The sequence below is a fragment of the Nematolebias whitei genome, chromosome 1 (genome assembly GCF_014905685.2).
Source record: "Nematolebias whitei isolate Nwh7 chromosome 1, NemWhi1, whole genome shotgun sequence".
In the NCBI taxonomy this organism is placed as follows: Eukaryota; Metazoa; Chordata; class Actinopteri; order Cyprinodontiformes; family Rivulidae; genus Nematolebias; species Nematolebias whitei.
In genome coordinates, this window is record NC_056498.1 from 70,132,336 (window position 1) to 70,144,604 (window position 12,269).

Below are 12,269 nucleotides of genomic sequence, written 5' to 3' on the forward strand. Positions count from 1 at the left end.
TGGAGGTGTAGATGTCTGTGATGGTGGGGAGACTGACTCCAACAGATTTCTGTGCAGCCTTCACCACTCTCTGCAAAGCTTTTCTTTCTGCAGCTGTGCAGCCTCCATGCCACACATTGATGCTCGAGCACAGGATGCTCTCCACTGCACACCTGTAGAAGGAGGTGAGGACTGAGCTTCCCAGACCAGCTCGCCTCAGCCGTCTGAGGAAGTAGAGTCTCTGATGAGCTTTCTTGATCAGGCTGGTGGTGTTGTTGCTCCAGCTGAGGTTGTCATTCATGTGTACACCCAAGTACTTGTAGCTGGAGACCACTTCCACCGCAGATCCTCTTATGTTCAGGGGGGTGTAGGTGTTTTTGTTCCTTCTGAAGTCCACAATCATCTCCTTTGTCTTCTTCACATTGATGTGAAGGTTATTCTCTCTGCACCAGCTCTCCAGGTGTTCCACCTCCTGCCTGTAGCTGGACTCATCATTGTTTGTGATGCATCCCACCACCGCTGTATCATCTGCAAACTTTACAATGTGACAGCCTGGATGGGTAGCTGCACAATCATATGTGAGCAGAGTAAACAGGAGGGGGCTCAACACACATCCCTGAGGAGAGCCAGTGCTGAGGGTTATGGTGGAGGAGGAGAGGTTGTGGATCCTCACTAACTGTGGTCTGTTTGTTAAAAAGTCTAGTACCCAGTTGCAGATGGAGGGGCTTAGTCCTAGTGTGGATAGTTTGTCCATCAGGGTTTGGGGGATCATGGTGTTGAAGGCGGATGTGAAGTCCACAAAGAGCATACGGACGTAAGAGTTTTTCTGCTCCAGGTGGTTGAGTGCAGTGTGGACCACAGAGGAGATTGCATCCTCTGTTGATCGGTTCTCACGGTATGCGTACTGATGAGGGTCCTCGTTGATGTTGATGGTTGTTTTGATGTGAGTCATGACCAGTTTTTCGAAGCATTTAGCGACTATCGGGGTGAGGGCCACTGGCCGATAGTCATTCAGACCAGTCACTGTAGAGCTTTTTGGGACTGGGATGATGGTGGCAGTCTTCAGGCAGGTGGGAACTGTCTCCAGGGTAAGTGAGGTGTTAAAGATGTCTGCCAGCACCTCGCAGAGCTGATCAGCACATTCCTTCAACACTTTTCCGGGGATGTTGTCTGGGCCAGTTGCTTTGTGCGGATTAATCCTCCTGAAGGTACTCCTTACTTCTGCTGAGGTCACGCTGAGATGCTCTTCATCCGGTGGTGAGGTGAGTCTGGTGCTGGGTGGTCTGTTCGGGTCTTCAAAGCGTGCATAGAACTTGTTGAGGGCATCAGGCAGAGATGGGTCTTTGGGACATTGTTCACTCCTTCCTTTATAATCCGTTATGCACTTAATGCCCCTCCACATGCTCCGAGGGTCTTGTGAGATGAATTGACCCTCAATCCTCTTTGCATATGTGGCCTTGGCCCTCTTAATACCAGCAACCAGCTCTTTTCTTGTCCTACTCAGCTCCTCTGAGTTTCCAGACCTGAAGGCAGTGTTCCTGGCTTCCAGCAGGGTACGCACCTCTGCATTCAGCCAAGGTTTTCTGTTTGGGTAGCTTTTAACATTTCTGATAGTGGAGACTGTGTCAGTACATGTACTAATGTAACCCAGTACTGAGGATGTGTATTGGTCAAAGACAGAGGTTAGCCAAGAAGAAATATGACAGTGAGAGGACTGAAGAGAGGAGACAGGAATATAAGGAGATGCAATGTAGAGCAAAGTGGGAGGTAGCTAAGGCAAAGTAGAAGGTGTGTAAGTTGCACGGGAGGCTGGACACTAAAGAGGGAGAGAAGGACTTGTACCGAGATCAAGCTGGAAAGGATGTGCAGCAGGTTAGGTTTATTAAAGATAGGAATTGTGATGTTCTAACAAGTGAGGAGAGTGTGATGGGAAGATGGAAGGAGTACTTTGAGAAGCTATGAATGAAAAGTGAATGAGAGAAAGAAGAGTAGAAGTCATAGAAACTGTGGACCAGGAAGTACGAAAGATTAGCGAGGGTGAAGTCTAGAAAGCTCTGAAAAGAATGAAGAAGGGGAAGGCAGTAGGACCTGATGACATACCAGTGAAGGTTTGGAAATGTCTTGGAGTGACGGCAGTGAGGTTTTTGACTCAGATATTCAATGGCATATTTGAAGGTGAGAAAATGCCTGAGGAATGGAGAAGAAGTGTGCTGGTGCCCATTTTTAAGAACAAGGATGATGTACAGAGTTGTAGCAACCACAGAGGAATTAGGTTGATGAGTCACACAAAGAAGATCTGAGAAAAAGTTGTGAAAATGAGACTAAGATGAACGGTGACTATCTGTGAGCAGCAGTATGGTTTCATTCCAAGAAAGAGCACCACAGATGCCATCTTTGCTTTGACGATGCTGATGGAGAAGTACAGAGAAGGTCAGAAAGAACTTCATTGTGTCTTTGTGGATTTAGAAAAAGCATATGACAGAGTGCCGAGGGAGGAGGTGTGGTATTACATGAGGAAATCTGGAGTGGCAGAAAAGTATGTTAGACTGGTACATGACATGTATGAGGACTGCAGGACAGTAGTAAGCTGTGCTGTTAGAGTGACAGATAGCTTCAAGTTGGAGGTGGGAGTGCATCAAGGATCAGCTCTGAGTTAATGTAGATTCTGAAACTGGCCCTTAGTTCGAAAAAGGTTTTAATTTTGGCCCACTTTTGTAAGTGAGTTCGACGCCCCTGCTTGTAGTAAGATAGAGTACATGTGTGTGAATGAGAGGGAGGCCGGTGGAACAGTGAGGCTACCAAGAGCAGAAGTCACAAAAGTTCAGGACTTCAGGTACTTGGGGTCCACTTTCCAGGAAAATGGGGTGTGATAAAGAGGTGAAAAAGAGGCAGGATGGAATGGATGGAGAAAAGTTTCAGGAGTGATTTGCGACAAAAGGGTATCAGCAAAGGTCAAAGGAAATGTTTACAAGACATATGCTGGTGAAGATTCTCAGTCATCCAGGACATGATGAATTCAAAAAGCATTCAATACAAAAACAACTGGACTTTATTTGTAACAGAAGACGTTTCGCTCCTCATCCAAGGAGCTTTCTCAATTCAAAGAGCAGAGAGTGAGAGATTCAGGTTATAAGGCTGAGTGAGATAAGACACACACACATATGTAGATTGAGTGTTTAGGTGTGAATTGCCAATCTACATATGTGTGTGTGTCTTATCTCACTCAGCCTTATAACCCGAATCTCTCACTCTCTGCTCTTTGAATTGAGAAAGCTCCTCGGATGAGGAGCGAAACGTCTTCTGTTACAAATAAAGTCCAGTTGTTTTTGTATTGAACGCTTTTTGAGTTTACAAGACAGTGGTGAGACCAGCTATGTTGTATGGTCGAGACACTGGAATTGACAAAAATACAGGAGACAAAACTAAAGTGGCAGAAATGAAGATGTAGAGGTTCTCCTTAGGATCTAAAAAAGTTAAATCTGGTCCTCTGGACATTCCAGAGGACCAGATTTAACTTTTTTAGATTTTTCTACCTGGATTATTGAGCATGCATCAGGATATGTTCTCCTTAGGAGTGACATGGATGGATAAGATTAGGAACGAGATCATCAGAGGTACAACACAGGTTGAACAATTGGGAGATAAAGTTAGAGAGGCCAGACTAAGATGGTTTGGACATGTCCAGAGGAGGGACAGTGGGTATATTGGTAGAAGAATATTAGAAACGCAGCTGCCTAAAAAAGACAAAGAGGAAGGCCAAAGAGAAGATACTGTATATGAATGTAGTTAGAGAGGACATGGAGGTAGTTGGAGTGAGGACAGAGGATGCAGAGGACAGAGTGAGATGGAGGAGGATGACTCGCTGTGGAGACCCCTGAAGAGGGAAAGGCCCCAAAAAAGAAGAATAGCTTTCTGCCTTTGATGGAGAGTGGCTGTGCTAAGATACTGTCGGACTTCGAGATCCAGACTGACAAGCAGTTGATGGCTAAACAAGCAGACATATAGAGGTTAAAAAATAGAAAACGCAGAGGTGATATATGTAGATATACAAGTAACACCAGAAAGAGTGAACATGAAAGGTTTGAGAAATACCAAAGGCTGAAAAAAGAAATTGAGAAGTTGTGGAGAGTGAAGGTCTCAGTGGTGCCAGTGGTCATCTGAGAACTCGGCCCTTTGACCCTCAGACTGAGAGTTGCTCCAACAGAATCCACAAACAGCCTCAGAGATCTCAGTCCAGAAGAATGCAGTCATAAGAACAGCTAAGCTACTGAACAGAACCCTGAAGCTATCAGGCCTCTGGTAGGAGACCCAAGCTTGGACGTGGAACAAACAGAACAAGCTGGGTTTGTTTTTTATTTATGCAAAGCAGGACCCCATCATAAAACACAATTAATAATAAAACCTCAGCAGGTGCACAAGAAGGCCAAACAGGACATAAAAAATGCATAATTTTTTCTTCAACAGGATGTGCATAAAAAAAGAATAACAGGTCGGTAACGCACACAGACACACACACAAACACACACAAAAAATATTTTCTTTTAAGATTTGAATTAGAATTAGGTGTGATGATACTTGTGCTATTTTTACTTACAGAACACATCAACCTCTTCAAGCTGTAAATTTTTGATTAGATCTTTACTGTTTCACCCTTTTTTTCATTCAACCTTTATTTAGACAGATAAGTCACATTAAGCCTAGAAGACTCATTTACAAGTGAGATCTGTTTAGATAGACAAAAAGTAGTGAAACTGGACACATGTAGGAATTGGAGGCGAAAAAATTCCCATCAAACTTTTTCTTCCTGCCTGAGAAGAAAAACTCTGATGTTAAAAAACATCTCGCACAAACAAGCAAATAGTGACGCAGACATTCTGCGGAGGTGGGGGGGAGACGATGAGAGCGGTGAGCATGTCCATAGATGCTCTCGAGAGCACTGTAAGAGTTCTGATAAGGATGTAATAATCAGTCAGTGTCCTCCGCTGAGATCCGAAAACATTCTCGAGGTATATTGGGGAATGGCCAAGAATAATGTCTATGAGAACCCAAGAGTTCTGAAATGATGACACAATGTTTATTCAGCTGGTTTCATCTGGTTATCAGTTGGAAATTCCTCAGGGAGGAGGTGGTGAGCGTCAGATCACATGTTCTCCAGGCGAATTCAGATAAGATGGCCTTCAAGGCCAGCCAAGGGAGCCAAATTCAGATAAACAGCCAGTTGTTTTGGAGACAGGCAGAACTTAATGACATCCACCTTGAGTCTGTGTTGGTCCACTCGGGTTCCGAAATGTCCAAATTACATGGCCACACCAATGGAACGTAACAGTAAAATCCCCAAGATTTGATCCATTCTGCCCAAAGCATTTGAGTCTAGGTACTCGAGACACAAACCAAACCATCATAAAGGCAAGCAGCGTGATCGGGCTATTATGTTACGTGTTTAAATGTATGCAAATCCATCTAAAACTTCTGAATTATTCCTGCCAGCAGACAGAAAACAAATGTGTTGGTGAGGTGTAACCTCCTAGCTCACTGGAGCAGAAAACAGCCTTCAGTTACAGAACTGTCAGATAATCCCAGATTAAAGGGTTACTATGTTTTACACTCTGAATAAATGTTTAATTAGTTCTAGCAGAGCCACAGACTGTTCGGTTGTCAGGATTTAGAGACATCCTTGGAGAGATGTGGCTGTGGTGTGAACGTCGTTGTATTAGTCTTTGTCATAAACAAGGAATTAAACACTTATGAATCGTAATGTTGCATCATATTTAACACATCTTCTCTGCCCTCACTGGTTCACTGTTGTGGAAACGTCTGATATAAATTACAGATATGTAAGAAGTAAGTTTCTCTGCCAGCTGATGTCTGACGTATGTCAACTTATGAGTAACTTACATGTAATGCGTGTGACGTTGTACATAACATACCTGTTGCGTATCAGTAACAAATCAAACTTATCAGCAATGTGTCGACATGTGCTGAAAATTTTGAGCACAACTTCTGCCATCGCATATCAGAATGCTGGTAACTTCCTCCAAACTTACACCAGCGTGTTTGCCAGTTTTTTCATATATTGGGATACTCTGATAAAATACATCTCTGTGTGACAGTCTCTTTAAGACTTGTTGTTTTTTCTTTGGAGTCAGGACCACAGCTGTTGACTGCTCAACAGAAGGGTTAGTAAGGTTTTTTTTTCCGAAGAAGGAAATCTGTGACATAAAAGTACCTGTGTGTTTATAGCATGGCACTTAAAACAAGTGAGAGGACAATGAGACATTAACCTTAAACTTCACATCAATGTGAAGAAGACCAAGGAGATGGTTGTGGGCTTCAGAAGGAACAAAAACATCTAACACCCCGCCCCCCGAACATAGGAGGATATGTAATGGAAGTGGTCTCCAGCTACAAATACTTGGGTGTGCACCTGAATGACAACCTCAGCTGGGACAACAACCCCACCAGCCTGATCAAGAAAGATCATCAGAGACTCTACTTCCTCAGGCGGCTGAGACGAGCTGGTCTGGGAAGCTCAGTCCTCACCTCCTTCTACAGGTGTGCAGTGGAGAGCATCCTGTGCTCCATCAACATGTGGCCTGGAGGCTGCACAGCTGCAGAAAGAAAAGCTGCACAGAAGGCTGTTGGAGTCAGTCTCCCCACCATCAGACATTTACAACTCCAGATCCAGGAATAGGACCACCTGCATCATGAAGGACCTCACTCACCCAGCACACACACTTTTTGCCCTGATCCCCTCTGGAAGGAGTTTGAGGAGCATTAAGTGTAGAACCACTAGACTGAGGAACAGCTTCTACCCTGAAGCTGTTAGACTCATGAATCCCTAACCAGGATAATCACTGTGAAAAATCACATCATGTTACTGCTGATCTGTTTCATGTTGCTGCTGATCTGTTTCATGTTGCTGCTGATCTGTTTCATGTTTTCATGTTGATGTGTTCATGCATGCTCATCTGTTCACAGACTCATGTTCGTGCTGCTGTTCGGTATTTTGTTTTTATTGTTTTTATGCGATTAGTGCTTAGTGTATTTTTAGTTGATGTTTTTCTTAGTTCATATCTTAGGTCTTATTACTGTTTTTCTTTTACATTTTATTGTTAGATGTAACTGGGACCCTGTGTACATAATTTTGTTCCACCACATGTACCACATGGGGTGGAACGACAAATAAACTCTGACTATGTAATTGTCTCCTTTTACCCAGTTTGTATTTCACTGCTACAGGACGTTTCCCTTAAAGTCCTTCAAAGTGCAGAGTGTACACATCTAAACTCTAAGTGACTTCCATTCTAAGATCTGGTTATATTTTCTACATAAATCACTGCAGATTATTTGAAAAGTTAGTTATGGACAGCAGCCTTCAAATTTTTGTCAGAAATCTTGTAGTTTACTCATTTAAAAACATTGCTTTAACCTCAAGATTTTATGGAATGAAAATAATAAGTTGTTTTGGATAGTACTTTTTATAATTGGACCTAAACTATGTATTTTTTTCTTATAGTTTATGGGACTGTTTTGTTTAGAAACAATACATCCAAAATGTGTTCTTTAAAAACAACAATGACTTTAATAGATTTAAAGTTTTTCTTTTTGGATTTCAGAGTAAATTTAAACATTTTTAAATGGTAAATGGACTGTATATACAGTAGTACCTTTCTATCTTATCAAGATACTCAAAGCTCTTTACAGTACAATCTGTGTCCTCATTTACCCATTCATACAGCACTCTGCTAGATCTACACATAGAATAATCAGTACTTTATCATATTCATACACAGATGGGACACACATCAGAGGCAGTGAGGGGTTCAGTGTCTTGCCCAGGGACACTTCAACATATGACTGCTGGTAGAATCAAACCCTCAACTCTGGAGGACGACTGCTCTAACCACTCAGCCACAGCTGCTCTTTTATTGAAAATATCAGAACAATTTTAAATCTATAGGCTCTCATTGACTTTGAGTTTATTTTGTTATGCTCTCTTTTTGGTGACAAAAACAAACTAATAAAAGTATTTAGTAAAATAACTAAAAATATGTATTTTTAATTGTTTTCTAAATCTAAATGTAAAGTGATGGGAGAATTTTAACTGTACCGTTTGAACTAAAGAGGTCATTTTAGAGTCATGTCAAACCAATATACTTAAAGATTAAACTTTTTTAACTTGTTTTTGTATATTTTGGGCTTTCTAGTGAAAAATATCCAAATTAATCTAAAAAATGAGATAAATAATAATAATTGTCCGGAGAATCATCATGAAATGTCTCAAACTGTCACCAAAGCTTTCCAAGTTACGTTTAGTGACTGATGAGAGTCTGTGCTGATGTTTCAGGTGTGTCAGCTGCAGGTGTCTCTCACCTGATGATGTCATCATTGTGACCCAGGTAGAACCTCTGGCTGTGCTCCCTGGTGTTGTAAACCACGCCGACCCCCGCCACAAAGTACACCACCTCCTTCCCCGCAGTGTAGAACAGGTTGTTCCTGCACTGGTGGCCCCGGTATCCGTAGACCCAGTCCAGTCTGAGCCGGCAGCCCGGGGCGGTCCGGTCCGACATGTTCACTCATCTGATGGGTCACACTGTCCCTCCTCCTCCTCCTCCTCCTCCTCCTGGTTCTGGGTGGAGGTCCTCCAGACCAGAGTGACTGATGTTTGGATAGAAATAATTATCTGGACTCAGGTCCAAAATGGTTCTGTTCTGAGCTCGAGATGTTTTACAAAGAGGTTTTCTTTAATTTTACCTTGTGACTTAAAAAAAGAAATAAAAATGTTCACTTCAAAGATAAATCAGAGACAAATAGAATAAGTTTTACAACATTTCACAGTTTTCTCTGCCGATTTAGTTTTAGAATTCCTCCATGCTTGTGACATGATTGAAATGCATCTTGAATGAAACTGATATATTTCATTAAAAACTACATTTGTAAAGTTTAGTTATGAGTTTACACTGACTCTGCAAGCATTTGCACAAATCCGTTGTTTTGAAGAATCAAACAGTTTAACAGGTGTTTGATTGTTCTCCGATTTGTTCCACAGCAACAAACTCGTTTCGTCTCGAGAACGTTTTTAAATCAGAGCTGTTCTCAGAATAAAACACTAACTCAACAACGTGGACGTGAAGGCATCACTGATGGAAGCCTCAGATGAATTTAATCCTTCCCCAGGATAATCCTCAGCATCCTCCCGGTCCTGCTTCCGCCTGCATCCCTCCTTCACCTCCTCTCATCCGAAGAAGGTGGAGGAGCTTCTTCGTAAATCAGAGCAGAGAATAAAAATTAAAAAAATCGACAGGATGTTAAATAATCCACAGTTTAAGACTGAAATGTTCGTCTCGTTCCGGAGAAACCCGTTTAATCCTCGCACAAGATCCAAGTTGAGCGGGAGGAGCAGGGGAGCAGCCCCGGCTGCACGGAGCAGCATCCCGGCCGGAGGAGGGGGGGTTCGTCCGGCTGCAGCAGAGACCCTCCACCCGCAGACACCACCAGACCCACAGACCCTCCCAGACCGCCGAGTCTCAGGTCTGAGTCGTGTGATGCTTTTTAGACAGGAACGCGCGTGAGGAGGAGCAGAGTTGAGCGTCAGATCCGGTTCATGTGTTTCAAAATAAAAGCCCTAAGCAAATTTTATTATTATTATTATTATTGAACGAGAGTAATTAAAAAAATTGTGAGGGCATATTAACAACCACTTTTAAGCAACTCTTAGCAGGGTACATATAAAATAAACAAAAATCAATTAACTGAACAGGAAAGTAAGAATTCAATTCAACCTTGATTTAGACAGATAAATCACATCGAGCCTCGAAGACTCGTTTACTGTACAAGTGAGATATGCTTAAACAGACAAAAAGTAGTGAAACTAGACACACGAAGGAAATGGAAGCAAAAAAATACAAAATAAAAATTCCTACCGAACTCTTTCTTCTTGGCTAAAAAGAAAGATCTCGATATTGGAAAAACACCTCGCACATGCAAGCATAGTGACGTAGACATTCTGCAGAGGGGGAGAGACAACGAGAGCGGTGAGCATGTTTATAGATGCTCTCGAGGACACATTAAGAGTTCTGATAAGGATGGAATAATCAACAAGTGTCCTCCGGTGAGATCCGTAAACATTCTCGAGGGATGTCGGGGAATGGCCAAGGACAATGCCTATGGGAATCCCAGAGTCCTGAAATGATGACACAATGTTTATTCAGCTGGTTTCCTCAGGTTGATCAGTTGGAATTCCTTGATTGGGGGGTGGGGGGGGGGGGTGTAAAAGCTTCAGATCACACGTCCTTCAGGCAAATTATGTCAGAGATCTGATGGCAGAGGATCCTACACAGAGACTCAGAAAGGTATTTTAAATGTTTATTGAGTAAATAAACAGCTTCTGGTGTCTCAGGTCCAGGGGCAGGAACTGTATCTAAAATGATACAGAGGGGAAAGGTTAGTGTTTGACAGAATAACGAGTAGTTATCTGAATACAGAAGGTCTGATGCAACACTAACCTTTCTTGTTGTAACGGTACGCTCCAGTGGAGACACAGAGCTGCAGAGACCAAGGGAAATCCAGAGGCGTACACTGGAAAAAGTTTTGCACAGAGTTGTTCATTCAAGCTAAAAACTATTATTGAATACAATGTACAATAATTGACTTGGTTGTGAAAGTCTATTTTTTTGCATTCTGAGGTTTCAATTTTGATTCAGACTGAATCAATAACACTTTTGATGGGAAGAAAGCAAATATTTTGGTTCCTCTCAAAACATGCTGAAAGGAAATGATGTCATATTTTCAATCTGAGTCACGTGAGAAGACGTTGGGGAGAAGTGCTTGGGTAGAAATAGAAGAGAAGAGGATATTATATCTAGACTAAGATTTGGGCATACGGGGCTGAATAGTACGCTGAAAATAATTAATAAACATAGTACAGGTTTGTGTAATTTTTGTGGAGAGTCAGAAACGGTGCAGCATATTCTTCTAGAATGTAGTAAATACAGCCGGGAAAGAGAGTTGTTAATTAGAGAGATGAACAGTAATAAAATCAATTTAGATGTTAAAAATTTGCTGCAAAGATCTTCTGAAAATATAATTTTTAACAGCATTTTTAGGTTTCTCAAGATGTCAGGCATTATGGGGAGAATATAGTGATAGGACATCTAATCTATACTCCAGTCTGGAAGGTGGCGGTAATGCACCTATAAGTTGTTTGCCAACCGCCATTAAACATAAAAGAAGAAGAAGAAGAAGAAGAAGTGCTTGGAGAGCTTCGTCCGTTGCACAATGTGTCTGCAATGTGTCACCTATGTGTCAAACAATGTGTCACCTATGCCATTATACAGTATATAGTGATTAATGAGGTGTGCCATACTGCAGTTGTTCAGTTGCATATTTCGTATATTTTGCCTCAGGTCTCCCAGAAAGATCAAGCCGAGCAGGAGCTGGAGAGGACCATCATGGCAGTCTTCGTCTTCAGAGAGAATTCAAGCCTTCTACAGCAGCCCCAAGACGTTGGGATTGTCATTGATGGTGTGGAAGTCCTCAATGAGTTGCCTTCTCTTGCAGCTGGAGTGGCAATGCTCTTTGGACTTTGCTATGCTCTTAACATGGAGTATCCACAGGGTTTCAGGTTCACCTTTGAGGCCCTTCAGAAGATCCTGATGGAGCTTGGTTCCAACAAGATGACTTCCAAGATTCGCAAACTCAGTGGTGAACTCAAAACTGCACAGTAGTGTATATTTAAGTGTGTGCTTAATGTGTGTGCATGTAGTTGCCACTGGCATCTATTTAAGAGGTAGACCACCTCACAGCACTTTGTTATACATGTTCAGGTGGTCACTTTCATGGAGTGCTTTTGTTGGAATTTTAGTTCTTTCATGATGTTTAGAGATGCAACATTCCTTCAAGTTCAGATGTGTTTGAACAGTACAACAATAGTGAATGCTTTCTGTCCATTTAATTTTGCTTGATAAGCCATATTGTCTTTATGTCATTGCTCTGATCAACAATGACATGTTTATATTTGTTTGTCTGAACATGCAACTTTTTTTGTCCTTTTTTACTTGAGGAATAAATGGCTTATAAGAAAAATGTTGCTGGAGTGTGTTAAGTGTGATGTGAGTGATGCAGATTGTTTGACACCAAGTTTATGACATTTTAAAAAAGAAGACTTTCATGGTGCCAATGAATTAATTTATGCTAGGTATATATATTAGATGGGTTCAATTTAAATATATTAGTTTGGTTCATAAACTAAAATGTAAATTATTTAACTTGGATAAAGGTGAAGAATTAAT

At 41.8% G+C, this 12,269-nt stretch overlaps 1 protein-coding gene across 4 annotated transcripts in view; it reads right to left on the reverse strand.

Moving 5' to 3' along the window:
- Positions 1-8,549, reverse strand: part of LOC119419791 (echinoderm microtubule-associated protein-like 6) — a 134,242-nt gene extending 125,693 nt beyond the window's left edge. For all 4 annotated transcript variants that reach the window (XM_037687187.1, XM_037687177.1, XM_037687184.1 and 1 more), the window contains exon 1: positions 8,353-8,549. In XM_037687187.1, the coding sequence (XP_037543115.1) occupies positions 8,353-8,549 (197 nt within the window). The remainder of the gene's footprint in view (positions 1-8,352) is intronic.
- Between the last annotated feature and the right edge of the window lie 3,720 nt (positions 8,550-12,269).